This window comes from Acinonyx jubatus, chromosome C1 (assembly GCF_027475565.1).
Source record: "Acinonyx jubatus isolate Ajub_Pintada_27869175 chromosome C1, VMU_Ajub_asm_v1.0, whole genome shotgun sequence".
NCBI lineage: Eukaryota > Metazoa > Chordata > Mammalia > Carnivora > Felidae > Acinonyx > Acinonyx jubatus.
Genome location: NC_069381.1, coordinates 4,141,746 through 4,157,640, shown reverse-complemented (window position 1 = coordinate 4,157,640; position 15,895 = coordinate 4,141,746). Strand labels below are relative to the sequence as shown.

The 15,895-nt window shown below is 52.0% G+C and overlaps 1 protein-coding gene across 1 annotated transcript; it reads left to right on the top strand.

Annotated features, from left to right (window-relative positions):
* Positions 1 to 299: 299 nt before the first annotated feature.
* On the top strand, positions 300 to 5,292 carry HES2 (hes family bHLH transcription factor 2). The gene is made up of 4 exons (XM_027060580.2): positions 300 to 1,391; positions 1,478 to 1,561; positions 1,830 to 1,929; positions 2,016 to 5,292. Exons 1-4 carry the CDS (start codon positions 1,347 to 1,349, stop codon positions 2,258 to 2,260), a joined length of 474 nt encoding a protein of 157 aa, XP_026916381.1. The 5' UTR covers positions 300 to 1,346; the 3' UTR covers positions 2,261 to 5,292.
* The last annotated feature ends 10,603 nt before the right edge of the window (positions 5,293 to 15,895 follow it).

Sequence of the window (15,895 nt, the reverse complement as noted above, 5' to 3'; positions counted from 1 at the left end):
TTCCCAGGCCTTGCTGGGAATTTTGTTCTCATCATTACGACTGCTATGGAGGTTAATGGAGGGGGGGTGCTAACAGGTGCTTGGCACACAGCACGTGGTCCATGAATGGTGACCAGTTGGTCCTTTGAGTGTCACAGATGAGGATGGGTGACCTGAGCTCCCCGGTCACCCCGACTGCTCCAGGCTCCTTCCTGATAGCCAAGTCGGTCTTCTCAGGCCCTGCTGGGGGGGATGGGCGGGGGAACTTGGAGCGAGCAGCGGGGGTAGGGGACAGAGACGGGGTTTGGGCAGCGAGGGAGGACATCCGTCTAGTACCCTGGACAGCGCCTGTCGGTTCAGCCCGGGCGTACCTCTTCTTGGCCCTTGGTCTGTGGGTCTCGCCCGCCACTCGCCCACAGGTCGGCCGGCAGTCCCAGTCCGCAAGGCTGTCCGTTGCCCCGCCAGCCGGCTGGGGGAGGGCAGCCCCGAGCAGATGGGCGGGGGACGCCCAGTCAGTTTGGCACAGCAACGGCCACGCAGCGCGGAGGCGGGCCTGGCGGACCCCCGGGGCCGAGGCGGAAAGCGGGCAGGGGGCACCCAGGACCGCCCCGCCCCGCTCGTCACGTGAACTCCGACCGTCCCGCGGGTAGGAACCCGCCGCTGGAGCCAATTGAAATGAAAACGAGCCCAGGGCTCCTGGATTGCCTCGTCTTCTCCGGGCCTCAGTTTACCCATCCAAATCCGAGCACGGGAGAACCCAATGATCCCTAACTTGGTGAGCCGCTGGAAGATTCTGTGAGGTCGTTAGAGCGAGGGCAGGCCTCCAGCGACCGGCCAGTTCCCAGAGGCTAGCTGACACTTTACTCTGGGCCTCGGTTTCCCCTTCCAGCTCAGCCCTTCAGTCGGCAGAGCTACTCGTGGGGGAGTCCCTCCCCTTGTTTCGAAACCTACGTGGGAACTCCTGCCGCCGCTAGGTCCCCCGCCCCGGCCTGGGGCGGGGCTCACAGGAGGTGCTGGGCGCGAATGAAGGAGCAAACTCAGGACCGCGAAGGTTCCGATGGCGCCCACATACCCGCTGCAGGTGCTCGGGTGCGCCCCCCGCCGGCGACCGCGCCGCAGATGGGTTGCGAAGGCCGCACGAGGGCAGCATCTTGGGGGGCTCTGCAGTCACCCGCTCGCCCCTACCCTGCGAAGGAACAAAGACGGGAGGTGGGACCCCGGGCCGCCAGACTCCTTGGGGCGGGGCGGGCGACACCGCCTCCTTAAAGCCTGGCGGCGGGCTCGGGGCGCCACCCTCCCGGGACTGCCCCCGCTGCGCGCCACTCTTTTCCTCCCGGCTCGGTCTGCGCGCCGCTTCTCCGCAGAGCATGGGGCTGCCTCGGAGGGCGGGGGACCCGGCGGAGCTGCGCAAGGTAGGGGCTGGGGACTGAGGGCTGGGCGGCCGGGGCGGGGACCTTGATGCGAGCCGCCTGACCTCGGCCTGGGCGCCCGTCCGCAGAGCCTGAAGCCGCTGCTGGAGAAGCGAATCAACGCGAGCCTGAGGCAACTCAAGGGGCTCATCCTGCCGCTGCTGGGCAGGGAGGTGGGTGCCGGGGCTCTCGGGGGCCGGGGGTGGGGACTCCCGGGGCGCAGAGCGAGGAGGGCGGGTGGGCCGAGGGGCCCTTGTCCCCGGAGCCGGCGAGGGGCCTCCGCGCGGCGCCCGAGGCCGAGCCCGAGCGTGGCTGGCGCCGAGGGGCCGACCCACCCCCGGCCACGCGCGCCCCGCACCCCGGCGCTCACGGCAGTCGGCCGGAGATGTGTCTCGTTTGTCCGTGTCTCTCTCTGCCCCTCTCCCTCGTGGCCGGGCGCAGAGCTCCCACTGCTCGAAGCTGGAGAAGGCGGACATCCTGGAAATGACCGTGCGCTTCCTGCAGGAGCTGCCCGCGTCCTCCGGCCCGGCGGCAGCGCCCGGTGAGTGACCCACCCCGCCCCGCCCCGCCCGGCCGCAGCCCTGCCCCACGCCCCACCGCGTGCCTCACGCCTCTCTCCGTCCGCAGCGCCCTCCGACGGCTACGGTGAGGGCTATCGCGCCTGCCTGGCGCGTCTGGCCCGTGTGCTGCCCGCCTGCCGCGTCCTGGAGCCCGCCGTGAGCGCTCGCCTGCTGGAGCACCTGCGGCGGAGGGCGGCCGGCACCACCCCCGACGCGGGGCGCGCTGGGGACTGCTGCGGCCCTCCCGCGCCTTCCCCGCCGGCCGCGCCCGCGCCCCCTGAACCTCCCCGCGGCCTCTGGAGGCCCTGGTAGCCCCCTAGCCAGTCCACGGACCCTGCTGGCTGCAAGAGACCTGGGGCGCTGGGCAGACAGAGGAAACCCGTGGTGCCAGCTGCTGTTCCCGTCACGAGGTAGCAGCCCAGCATCCACAGGCCGGAACCTGGATGTTTGTGATCTGTGTGGCGACTGAAGGCCATGCGGGCTCAGCTTAAGGCAATCAGTGGAGCAGCCCAGCCTCACCCCAACTTGGGTGCGTCTAGGTGGAGGCGAAGGGGGCAGGTGGCTGCAGAGAGAGGAAGGAGCCCCCCACTGCAGCGACTGGAGGTGGGCCCTGGTACCAGGCCAGCCATGCTTGGGCAGCTGGCACCAGCCCAAAGACTGGGCCAGGAGCTCACGTCTATTCTGACTGGTCACTGCCCTCCCAGTTGGGCCTGGCTCCTTAACAGCTCAGCTTTGGAACCTCTGGACACACAATAGCAATGGCCTGAGGGGCTCTACGGGCCGGGCAGCCATCACCTCTGCTCCTGGGCTCTCCTGTCCCATGCTTTCAGTTATAGGGACCGGGTGCAGCCAAGGCTCTGTGTTGCTGGGGTTGGGGGCATTGTAACAGAGCCTTGGACTTACTTCCCCAGCGTTGTTACCTCTAGGGGGTCTTGGGGTGTGAGGAAGGGGTGGGATAAGGAGGGTGCCCTGTGGCCTCAAGGAAGTTTGTCGCTTGGAGGGCCTGGGCCCAGCAGAGTCCATGCCAATGTGAGATGAGCAGGGCCTGTGTGTCACCCAGAGCGGCAGAAATTCAGGGGATAAGAACAAATAAAGGAGCGGGGAAACACCTTTCCTCATTTTCTCTTGCAAACTGCTCCCTGCTACTCCTTAGGACAAGTTACTGGAAGCAACTTGTTCTTTGGGCTTCTTTTCCCTCTGCATGGAAGCAAGGGGAGCCTGAGAAGACCCAGGGAGGGGACTGCGGTCCCCAGTCCTGCGTGCCCAGGAGGTGGGGGGGCAGCTGCAGCCTGCTGGGCATGTTCCTGTTTTACGAGGATTCACTGAGCATTCGAGGGAGGTTGGCAGTCCTTCCGGCCATCCCCAGTCCAACATCCCGAGCAAGGGACCAGGGCACTAGGGACAAGAGGAGCTGACTTGGCAGGCATGTTAACTAAGTCCAACTATGTCACAAACCCATGGTGGCCTGGGCACTGATTTGGGTGGGACGCTGTGGGCATTTTCGGAGGAGTCAGTGTTAAGACAACAGGTGAGGGGCGCCTGGGTGGCTCAGTCAGTTGAGTGTCCGACTTTGGCTCAGGCCATGATCTCACCATCCGTGGGTTCGAGCCCCGCATCGGGCTCTGTGCTGACAGCTCAGAGCCTGGAGCCTGCTTTGGATTCTGTGTCTCCCACTCTCTCTCTCTCTGCACCTCCCCCACTCGCGCTCTCTCTCTCAAAAATAAAAACATTAAAAACATTTTTTTTAATTAAAAAAAAAAAGACAACAGGTGCGCCCCCAGCCAGGAGTGTTGTCCTGCCACCTGTCAGGCCCAGCTGGCTACACTGTAAGTTCCTAGAGGGCAGGGCGAGGGCTGAGTGCACCTCTGTGACCCCCAGGAACTCAGCACGTGGTGGCTGCCTAATAAACATTGCGAGCTAACAAACAGGCAGTCTGACTGGACCCCAGCTGTACGGAGTCCTTTTGCCCCGACGCCCACCCCTAGTCCCTAATGTCACTTTGCGTATCGGCTCCACCAAAACTTGTGCCTCCCGGGGACAAACGTGGGGGAGGGTGTGGAGAACGGAAAGAGCAGTTTCTGCTGGTTTTCCCTGTTCCTGAGAATGTAAGCCTGTTTTCCCGAGTCTCCAGGAGCAGGTGGATAAGGAGGGGCAGCCCACACCCACCACATGATGTCAGGTTTCCTCCTTGCGTTGAGGACTCCGCACTGGGTGCACAGTGAGCAGGGTCCTTGTTCCCAATACGTAATATCTTTTGACACAGGTTTGAAGACAGTAAGAACTGGCCGGCCAGAGGCCCCTTTCCCTCTCTGGGTCATATTTGCCACTTCTTGCTTCTGAGCCCCACCTGGGTCCTCATCCCTGTGACTCCCATTGACTTGACGCCAATCAAGCTATAAGACAAGCAGCCGGGAAGGAGGGGAGTGTAGACAGGCCTGTGACTCACGGGATCAGGCGTTCCGGGGAGCCTGGACTGGGTGGCTACCCGGGCCCTGGCAAGGAGCTGAGGCGTGCCCAGGCAGGTGAGGTTCTGGGCCTGCAGTGAGAAGCCGGTTTCCCAGTCGGAATAGGCAACAGCCGCCCACAAGTTCTCAGCTGGTCCTCTGAACTGGGCTTGTTGAAACAGGGATGATACCAGCCTCCTCCACAGGACCCTTTCAGGCTCCTCCCCAGGTGTTCCTAAAGGTGAACGAAGGGCAGTGCAGCCTTTTTCTACGTGGGGGAGGCTGCCTCACTCAGAGGGGCATTTAATGATCTTTAACGAGGCCCACATCGTGCCCGGTGACCAGCAATTATGACGTCCTCTCTGCTATGATCCCATGACTGAATCTAACTGTCTGGTTATCACGCTTGGTTGGACAAAAGTCTCCTGTGTCTCTCATAAACCACTGGGTGAAATGATCCAATGGCCCAAGGATAACCAGAGCACTGAGCTGTCTGGGAAACTCAGGCTGGGGCCAAACCCCACACATCCCCCCTCCCTGGCACCAGTTACTTTGGAGAGGTCAAATCTCATTTCCATGAGGGAGGATAAAGAGCACGTTGCCAAGGAGGGATCCTCTAATAAACATTTACAAATTGCTCTGCTCTGCCTGTGAAGCCCAGACTCTGCCAATGAGTCTCCCACTGGTTTATCTGTAACAGGATCAGAATGAACATAGCCTGCGGGAATGTCTGGAAAAAATCTACGGCTCTGCAGAACCTCACCCCCCCCCCCGCCCATGCTTTGGGGTGACCACTCTGGAGACAGCAGCAAGACAGAGGGGGGCTTCCCCATCATGGACAACTATCTCCTATTTGAAACATCCGTATGTGGCCATATTTTAAATTTTTTTTAATGTTTATTTTTGAGAGAGGGAGAGGCAGAGAGAGAGGGGGGCACAGAATCCAAAGCAGGCTCCAGGCTCTGAGCTGTCAGCACAGAGCCCGACTAGGGGCTTGAACTCATAGACTGAGAGATCCTGACCTGAGTTGAAGTTGGAGGCTTAACCAACTGAGCCATGCAGGAGTCCCTTTATGTGGATATATATATATATATATATATATATATATATATATATATATATATATTTTAAATATAATTTATCGTCAAATTGGTTTCCATACAACACCCAGTGCTCATCCCAACAAGTGCCCTCCTTCCTGCCCATCACCCACTTTCCCCTCTCCCCCACCCCCCCATCTACCCTTAGTTTGTTCTCAGTCCTCAAGAGCCTCTTATAGTTTGCCTCCCTCCCTCTCTGTAACTTTTTTTCTCCCTTCCCCTCCCCCGTGGTCTTTGTTAAGTTTCTCAAGATCCACATATGAGTGAAAGCATATGGTATCTGTCTTTCTCTGCCTGGCTTATTTCACTTAGCATAATACCCTCCAGTTCCATCCACGTTGCTGCAAATTATGTGGCCTTTAAAAAAAAAAAATACTAGGTTGCTATAGACATCCCAGAAAAGAACTAACCCAGCCAATGGTGTTCTTTCCCTTGGTTTCACTTCTGGCCTGGCCGCTTACCAGTGTGGCTGTGTCTCTGGGGTACTGACTGCATGTGTGTGTGTGTGTGTGTGTGTGTGTGTGTGTGTGTGTACGTGTATCCCTCTGCACAGCCAAGTGACCGCCCTGCAGGGAGCTGCCAGGGCATGTGATGTGCGGGAGAAAGCTGCCACCCACTGAGAGTTCCCAGTGAGCAACCAGTTTCGCTCTGGGTTTTGAGAGGCCCTGGCAAAGCCCCAGGCACTTTCAGCAGCGTGAGAAAGGCACTTAATGGGCACACCCAGTGTACAGGTGGTGTCTTGTCACCTGAGATCCACTGGGGGGCAGTAGGGAACAGGGGCCCCAGGGGCTGGTCACAGCTTTGTGAGGCTGGGTTCCTTGGTGAAGGAAGGAGATTCCCAGCCGCGTATATGCTCACTGCTCGTTCTGTTGCGGAGGGTGGGCCCAGACCACCTGCCTTGGTGCTTGGCATACTACGAGCCTCAGGGAGAATGGGACCAAGTTATTAAAGAACAAAGAACCATTCTAGACCTCAGAAATCAGAGGCAGACCCAGGTTTTGTGGGGCTACATTCCAATATAAAATTGTAAATACAGACTTAGTATGAAAATACTCAGTGAAAAAATAAATCACATCAGACGCGTGGCTCTTGCAGACTGATGTCTATGCTTTTGGTTTCTCTTCAAGCAATTTGTCAGACACTTCCACAGAAAACCTTCCTGGTGACAACCCAGGCCTTTCCTCCGTTCCAGAACCTAGTAGAATTACTAGGTTATGCCCTTCCTTGGGAGCAGATCCAAGCTTGAGCTTCATCAGCTTCCTGCTAAATCCAGAGTAGACACTCCGTGGTCAAATGTAAGAGTCCAGAATGCTCGATGACAATAACACGGTAAATGTCTTCCATTCGCTGCATCCATTCATTATGGGCTATTATGTTACAAGCTATATATTTACACGAACATTTACAGTATTTATGGCATTTTTTTTTCCTTTACACCTTTCAGGGAAGCTTGTGAAATGCAGATTTCCAGCTCCCACGTCCAGGGGTTCGGATGCCCTGTGTCTGAGACAACAGCCTCACACCATACACACCCGAGGCCAGGTTAGTCTGCTCGGGCAAAGACACCGCGTCTGAGGACTGTGGGTGCCTGGGGCTGGGGGGAAGGACAGAAGACGGAGTTAGTGTTCGGTGGAGACAGAGCTCCAGGATTGCAAGATGAAGAGTCCCGGGGACGGATGGTGATGCTGGTTGGCTAATTACGTGAATGTGCTTCCATGCCACTGGACTGCACACTTAAAGACGGTTAAGAGGGTGAATTTTCTGGGTATTTTACCACCAAAAACAAGAATGAAAAGAAGCGGCATCTGAAACTGGGGCTGCCCCTTGATCGAGTTTGCAGTAGGATTAATTGAGTTTGCAGAAGATCCGTCCGGTTCTCATAGGAAGTAGACTGGTCAATTAAATTAAGCTGTGATAAACAGGGCGCCTGGCTGGCTCAGTGCATAAAGCTCATGACTCTTGATCTCAGGGTTGTGAGTTTGAGCCTCTCATGGGGCATCCTGGAGATGACTTAAATGAAGCTATGATGCATACTTTAGGCCTTTTAAGAGTGGCATCAATTTTTGCCACTTTGGGAATCTAGACTGTTTTGATTTACTAGCCTATCCTGCTTGGGGGCAGAGCTTTGCACTGTTTTTCTTTTCTTTCCTTTTTTTTTTAACCATTTTTAAAAATTGAAGTATAATTGACCTACTGTGTTCTGTTAGTTTCAGGTGCACAATACACTGATTCAACAATTCTATACGTTATACAGTGTTCCCCATGATAAGCGGACTCTTAATCCCCTTTCTCTCACATCCCCCACCCACCTCCCCTCTGGCGAGCACCGGTTTGTTCTCTGTATTTAAGAGTGTGTGGGGTTTTTTTGTCTCTTTTATTCTTTGTTTATTCATTTGTTTTGTTTTTAAGTTATTTTTAATGTTTATTTTTGAAAGAGAGAGAGAGAGAGAGACAAAGCGTGAGCAAAGGAGGGGCAGAGAGAGGGAGACACAGAATTCGAAGCAGGCTCCAGGCTCCGAGCTGTCAGCACAGAGCCCGACGTGGGGCTCGAACTCATGAACCTCGAGATCATGACCTGAGCCAAAGTCGGACACTTAACTGAGAGACTGAGCCACCCAGGTGTGCCTCATTTGTTTTGTTTTTTTTAGATTCTACATTATGAGTGAAATCATATTTGTGTTTCTCTGAGTGACTTATTTTGCTTAGCACGATACCTTCTCGGTCCACCCATGTTGTCGCAAATGGCAAGATCTCATTCTTTCTTATGGCTGAATAATATTCCATTTATATATATATGTGATATATCTCACATCTCCTTTATCCTTCTTTGTCATCTTTATCTATGGGCACTTGGGTTGCTTCCATATCTTTGCTATTGCAAATAATGCTGTGATAAACATGGGGGTGCCTATGTCTTTTCAAATTAGAGTTTTGTTTTCTTTGGGTAGATCCCAGTAATGGAATCACTGGGTCATAATTCTATTTTTAATTTTTTGAGGAACCTCCGTACTCTTTTCCACAGTGGCTGCACCAGTTTGCATTCCCACCAACAGGGCAAGAAGGTTCCTTTCTCTCCACATCCTCACCGACGCCTGTTGTTTCTGGGGTTGTTGATTTTAGCCGATCTGACAGGTGTGGGGTGATGCCTCGTCGTTTTGATTTGCATTTCCCTGCTGATGAGTGATGTTGAGCATCTTTTCATGCGTCTGTGGTCTTCTTTGGATAGATAGCTATTCATGTCTTCTGCCCATTTTAATCGAATTATTTGGCCTTTTGGTGTTGAGTTGTATAAGTTCTTTGTATATTTTGGATATTAATCCCTTATCACATATGCTGTTTGCAAATACCTTTTCCCATCTAGTACGTTTCCGTGTCGTTTTGTTGATGGTTTCCTTAACCGAGCAAAAGCTTTTTATTTTGATGTAATGCCAATAGTTTAATTTTGCTTTTGTTTCCCTTGCCTGAGGAGAATGTCGAGAAAGATGTTACGACTGATGTCAGAGAGATTACTGCTTGTGTTTTCTTCAAGGAGTTTTATGGTTTTAAGTGTCACATTTAGGTCTTTAATCCGTTGTGAGTTTATGTGTGTGTGTGGTGAGAAAGTGGTCCAGTCTCATTTTTTTCATGTGGCCATCCAATTTTCTCAGAGGTTTGCACTTAAAAAAAAATAATAATTAAAGGGATGCCTGGGAGGCTCAGTCAGTTAGGCGTCCAACTTCAGCTCAGGTCACGATCTTGAGATTCCCGAATTCAAGACCAGCAGTGGGCTCCTTGCTGACAGTGCAGATCCTGCTTGGGATTCTCTCTCTCCTCTCTGACCCTCCCCCACTTGTGCGTGCTCTCTCTCTCAAATAAACTTAAAAAAAAAAAGGAAGAAAGGGGGCGCGGGGTGACTCAGTCAGTTGAGCGTCCGCATTCCCCTCAGGTCATGACCTCGCGGTTAGTGAGTTCGAGCCCCGCATTGGGCTCCGTGCTGACAGCTCGGAGCCTGGAGCCTGCTTTGGATTCTGTGTCTCCCTCTCTCTCTCTCTGTCCCTCCCCTGCTCACTCTCTGTCTGTCTCTCTCTCAAAAATAAACATTTAAAAAATTTAAAAAAAGAAAGAATTCCTTAGTAACTTAATGATAAGTTTAGTAACTTATTAGTATACATACTGTTAACAGATGCTATCCTTCGATTCCAAAATTAACACCCTACTTAAGAAAATGATGTGAGCACACACACACACACACACACACACACACGGTAGTGCTTCACTTCTAAACAAAGAATTGTGTGGGAGGGGTTTAAATTAAGGGACAGATATTTTCCCACTATGCTTTCATTAATCTTTTTTTTTTTTCCAACGTTTTTTATTATTTATTTTTGGGACAGAGAGAGACAGAGCATGAACGGGGGAGGGGCAGAGAGACAGGGAGACACAGAATCGGAAACAGGCTCCAGGCTCCGAGCCATCAGCCCAGAGCCTGACGCGGGGCTCGAACTCACGGACCGCGAGATCGTGACCTGGCTGAAGTCGGACGCTTAACCGACTGCGCCACCCAGGCGCCCCAATCTTTTTTTTTTTTTTAATGTTTATTTATTTTTGAGAGAGAGAGAGAACACAAGCAGGGGAGGGGAGAAAGACAGGGAGAAGCAGGCTCCAGGCTCTGAGCTGTCAGCCCAGAGCCCAACGTGGGGCTTGAACCCACGAACCACGAGATCATGACCTGAGCGAAGTTGGACGTTCAACCTACAGAGCCACCCGGGCCCCCCAGTCTTGGTTGTCTCTGTTTCAGGTTTTTGTTTAGTTCCAGCTTAAAAGCATACTCTGCTGAGTCCTTCACTTTCCCAATCTCGTTAATATGACTTTGTCAAGTTTGGCTCAGGCACAGAGGATTCTATAATGTGTATATAGTTGTGCAAACAAAACCACAGTGACAAACTGTCCCGTGTCTCACCATTCTATAACCATTAAATAAACTTAAACAAACAAATGAAAAGAATATAGAATGCTGTTTATCACGTTTGTCACTTTGATTTTGTTTGCAGCAGGGAGGGGCAGAGAGAGAGGGAGGGAGAATCCCAAGCAGGCTCCACTGTCAGCGAATTCACGTGCCCGATGTGGGGCTCGATCCCACGAACCGTGAGATCCTGGCCTGAGCTGAAACCAAGAGTCATATGCTTAAGTGACTGAGCCACCCAGATGCCCCTCATCATTCTATATTCTTTCTTTATTTTAATGTGTATTTAGTTTTGAGAGAGAGAGCGTGTGAGCAGGGGAGGGGCAGAGAGAGAGGGGGACAGAGGATCTGAAGTGGGTCCGTGCTGACAGCAACGAGCCCGATTTGGGGTTCAAACTCATGAACCGAAGGATCACGACACGAGCCAAAGTCGGACAATCAACTGACTGAGCCACCTAGGCGCCCCTCACCATTCTATATTCTCCTGACCCACACATCATAATACTGCTCCCTCCTAGATTAGATGTAATTTCCTAAAGCCCAGGAAGTTTCTGATTGAGAGGTTTACACCTGACCTTCCCCTCTATGATAGGTCTTACCCTACAGACCACAGAATTAATGTGGGGGTGGTGCCAAATATCAAGTTTCTGTATTCCAATTATACTTTGGGGGACCAGAGAAATGACACATGTGTGAAATGTTCACACATGTGTGAAATGTTCACACACTCGGTGGACCCACTGTGAGCCCGACAGGACCAGGAAGGGCTCCATTAATGACCTGGCCTCCGTTACTCACGTTCCCATTCGAAGAGGGTATGTGACGACACTTTGGATCTTCAAGGATCCTTATGAACTTGGACTCTGTGTCCAATGGCTCAGGAAATGTTCACAAATGCTACCTCGCCTAGGGCACGGTTAGCCACGTAAGGGCCATTGGTTCTTGGGGGGAAATCCAGGAGGAATCAGTATTATATACATTTACTTCGTGTTGCAAAGTCCTGGGGGCCCAGCCTTCCTTCAGTCAGTGGATTCCACGCCCAAAAATTGTCTCAGGTAATGGAAGACAGGCAAGGAATCATTGCTTTTTATTGGGGCCGATGCCATAGGCCCCGGTAAGCATTCTTTATTTCCTCTAACTATACAGACGGAGCCATGCCCATGTTGGGATGCTGGGACGCTGTTTTCATGGCCATCACAACTCTCTGTGGCCCAGGCCTCCCTGGTGGCCACCTTGTCTCTGCCACTCAGTACAATCATCCCGAGCTCCCGGCTTCTGACGGTTAAGCGCTGCCATCTGGCCTCTGCTGTTTTGGAGTCCATCATCCTTGGATGACAGTCGTCCTGCTCCTGAAACGGCGTCTTCTGCTGTTGCCCGCTGCTCCGACTCTTCGTGACGCAGGTGCACCTTCGCTGTGCCTTCCTTACGAATGTGTGTCCTCCGGGTACTCCCAAGTAGCCTTCTCATCTGGGGGCTTGTCCAGCCTTACATGGCACGTCCGTGGTAACAGGGCCCCTCCTCTGAGCCTTTCAGGCACGGCCGGCCTCCCTTAGAGTGGGCCATCACCTCGTCATGCCACCGAGAGCCACCTTAGCCGCGTGACCGCACCATCTCAAGGGGTAAATGCCGGTGTGATACAGCCAGTGTCCTGGGATGATGCTCCCAAAGCAATACACGCTCCCTTAACCAACTCTATTTTCCAACTCTTCGAGCAACCTCCGAATCCAGTCCTGTGTGTTCTCTCCAGGACCTGCAGCTCCTTGGGGGTGTGGCCCCTGTCCTCTGTCACCAGGTCCAGCACAGCCCAGCTAGGCTCTATAATAACTTAATCCTAGTTATTAACCTCATGGCCAGGTGGGGAGGCAGGCTGGGTCCTGAGGGACTCCCGTCCCGCAGTGGTGAGGCCAGTCCCCCATCATTTCTAGTCCCCCTCCCCCATATGACTTTACTTCCTGATATATCACCCAGCTCAGGGCATTTCTTTTCAGTAGTAAACTAGTTGGAGTGGGGTCAGTGAAAATAGACTAAAAATTCACATCTATCTGGAACCTCAGAATGTGACCTTATTTGGAAATAGGATCTTTGCTGATGGAATTAATTGAAGATGATGTCACACTGGATTAAGGTGGGCTCTACATCCAAACATTGCTAGGGGCGCCTGGGTGGCTCAGTCGGTTGAGCTTCTGGTCATGATCTCACAGCTCAAGAGTTTGAGCCCCGCATTGGGCTCTGTGCTGACAGCCCAGAGCCTGAAGCCTACTTTGGATTCCGTGTCTCCCTCTCTCTGCCCCTCTACTGCTTGTGTTCTCTCTGTCTCTGTCTCTCTCTTTCTCTCTCTCGAAATAAATAAACATTAAAAAAAATTTAAATCCAAGGATCGGTGCCCTTATGAGAAGAGGAGAGGACAGGGGCGCCTGCGTGGCTCAGCTGTTTAAGTGTCCAACTCTTGATCTCAGCTCAGGTCTTGATCTCAGGGTTGTGAGTTCAAGCCCTGTGTTGGGCATGAAGCCTACTTAAAGGAAAAAGAAAAAGAGGAGAGGACAAGAGGACAGTAGGGCAGAGAGAAAATGGCCCTGTGAAGATGAGGCAGAGATTGGGGTGATGCAGCTTCAAGCCAAGGAGCACCTAGGGTCACCCGAAGCAAGAGGGGAAGGAAGGATTCTTCCCTATGGCCTTTAGAGGGAGCGTGGCCCTGCTGACATCTTAATTTGGGACTTCTGGCTTCAGAACTGTGAGAAAATAAATGTCTATTGTTTTAAGCCATTCAGTTTGTGCTACTTTGTTATAGAAGTCCTGGAAAGTTCATCCACTTGTGTTGTTAGCTCAGCCAAAGTGAGACACTCAATTTTATTTTATTTTATTTTATTTTATTTTAATGTTTATTTTTGAGAGGGGGAGGGGCAGAGAGAGAGGGAGACACAGAATCCGAAGCAGGGTCCAGGCTCCGAGCTGTCAGCACAGAGCCGGATGCAGGAATGGAACCCACAAGCTGTGAGATCATGACCTGAGCCAAAGTCGGACACTTAACCGACTGAGCCACCCACGCGCCCCTGGAAGATGTTTTAAAATCAACTTTATGGGGGCGCCTGGGTGGCGCAGTCGGTTAAGCGTCCGACTTCAGCCAGGTCACGATCTCGCAGTCCGTGAGTTCCAGCCCCGTGTCAGGCTCTGGGCTGATGGCTCAGAGCCTGGAGCCTGTTTCCGATTCTGTGTCTCCCTCTCTCTCTGCCCCTCCCCTGTTCATGCTCTGTCTCTCTCTGTCCCAAAAATAAATAAAAACGTTGGAAAAGAAAAAAAAAAATTTAAAAAAATAAAAATAAAAATAAAATCAACTTTATGTAGATTATATCTATCGATATTTACTCTAGTAGAGATTAAAAAGAAATTTTAAAACTTTATGTGTTAATTCACTAGAAACAACAATACGTGCATTACTTGTCAGCATATGCATCTTTTCAATAATACATTTTTTCAAAACAAAACTATTTGGAGACAAGCGCGGTATGGTTTTTTATAGCTTTGCAAATCTCTTTGCTATCTGTATTACTAGAAGACAGATTCTTCTATCTCTTGCACTCAGCGTGTTCTGATATGTTGTTCCCATGGAAGCGTATGAAAACACACACAAATATATCGTTGGGAAAAGGAGAAGTATTTAAAAAAATTTTTTTTCATACTTATTTTGGAGACAGCGCAAGCAGGGGAGGAGCAGAGAGAGGGGGACAGAGGGTCTGAAGCGGGCTCTACACTGTTAGGCTGACAGCAGCAAGCCTGATGTGGGGCTCGAACCCACAGACCACGAGATCACCACGGACCATCTGAGCCAAAGTTGGACGCTCAACCGACTGAGCCACCCAGGTGCCCCAAAGGAGGAGTATTTTAATGTTTTAATAGTCTTTTCAGAAACTTGTGGATACTTTTCTTTGCTACTACATCAAAACCCAACAGGTGCTAACTCCTTCAAGGTCAGCTGCAATGCAGAATCCAAAACCATATGGATATACTGCTTCGTCATGCTCTCTTACATTAATTCCACTGATCTATCTGGCACTTTTTAATTAATGTATTTATTTTTAAAATTTTTGATGTTTATTTTCAAGGGAGACAGAGACAGAGCACCAGCTGTGAAGGGGCAGAGAGAGAGAGGGAGACACAGAATTAGAAGCAGACTCCAGGCTCCGAGCTGTCAGCACAGAGCCTGATGTGGGGCTTGAACCCATGGACCGTGGGATCATGACCTGAGCCGAAGTCAGAGGCCTAACCAACTGAGCCACCCAGACGCCCCTATCTGGCACTTTTTAAAAAAAGTAAACTTTATGTCCAATGTGGGGTTCGAACTCACCACCCCGAAATCAAGACTCTCACGTTCCAGCCACTCAGCCAGCCAGGCGCCCTATCTGGCATTTTGAATGGGTCTTTTACCCACGTGTGATTATGTAACATCATGCATTAGTCATCTGAAAAATATCGCTTCCCTGAGTTATGCAGATCTTCGAAATACCGACTGATTTCATGGTATAGTCTCACCACACTTCAGGAAGCTTCTGAGAAAACCCTGTATATTTGTTAGACACGAGGACTGCCAGGGGTCCACGGAGCACGCACTGGGAACAGGCACAGTTAAGAAGACACGATGGGGAGATGATGTGGAACCATAAGGAACCCACAACCCGAAAGAGGGCAGGAAAAGAAGGCAAAAAGAGCAGAGGACACACAGAATGTGGGAGAATAAACGGTGCGGGGGCAGCTGAGCACTTTGACAAGGAATGTGGGGCCATGACCTCCCCGTGACCGCAAGACTACCACAGGGCAGTGATGGCCGGCATGCTCAGAGGACTTGAGAGCCAGAGAACAGTGGTCTAGAAAGAGTGAGGAGTGAGGACACCGCTTTTGGAAACGCTGGGTCAGAAACGTAAGGAAGGCTTTGCTCATGCGATGGATGCTATGCAGTGACAAAAGCAAGCAGACCACTGCTCCCGGCAGCAGCCACGGCCACCTGTCACACTGACGTTGTACACAGCGATCGTCTGTACCAGGGAGGGGTGCCGTTTCTGGGAGAGCACAGGCGGGAGCCTTCTGGGGTGTTGGTGTTGTCATCATTCGCGGTCTGGGGGGCTAATGGGTGTATTTATTTTGTGATAATCAACTGTACAATTATGATTGTGCATTTTCCTGCACGTATGCCTTATATATAAATATCTAGATGGTTTCTGGGGCGCCTGGGTGGCTCGGTAGGTTAAGCTTCCAACCCTTCATCTCAGCTCATGTCATGATCTCACGGTTTGTGAGTTCAAGCCCTGCGTCAGGCTTCTGTGCTGACACCATGGAGCCTGCTTACAATTTCCTCTCTCTCTCTCTCTCTCTCCCTCTCTCTCTGCCCCTCCCCTGTTAGTGCACATGCTCTCTCAAAATATATCAGCTTAAAAAAATATCTAGACGGTTTCTGTGTGGTATCATAGGC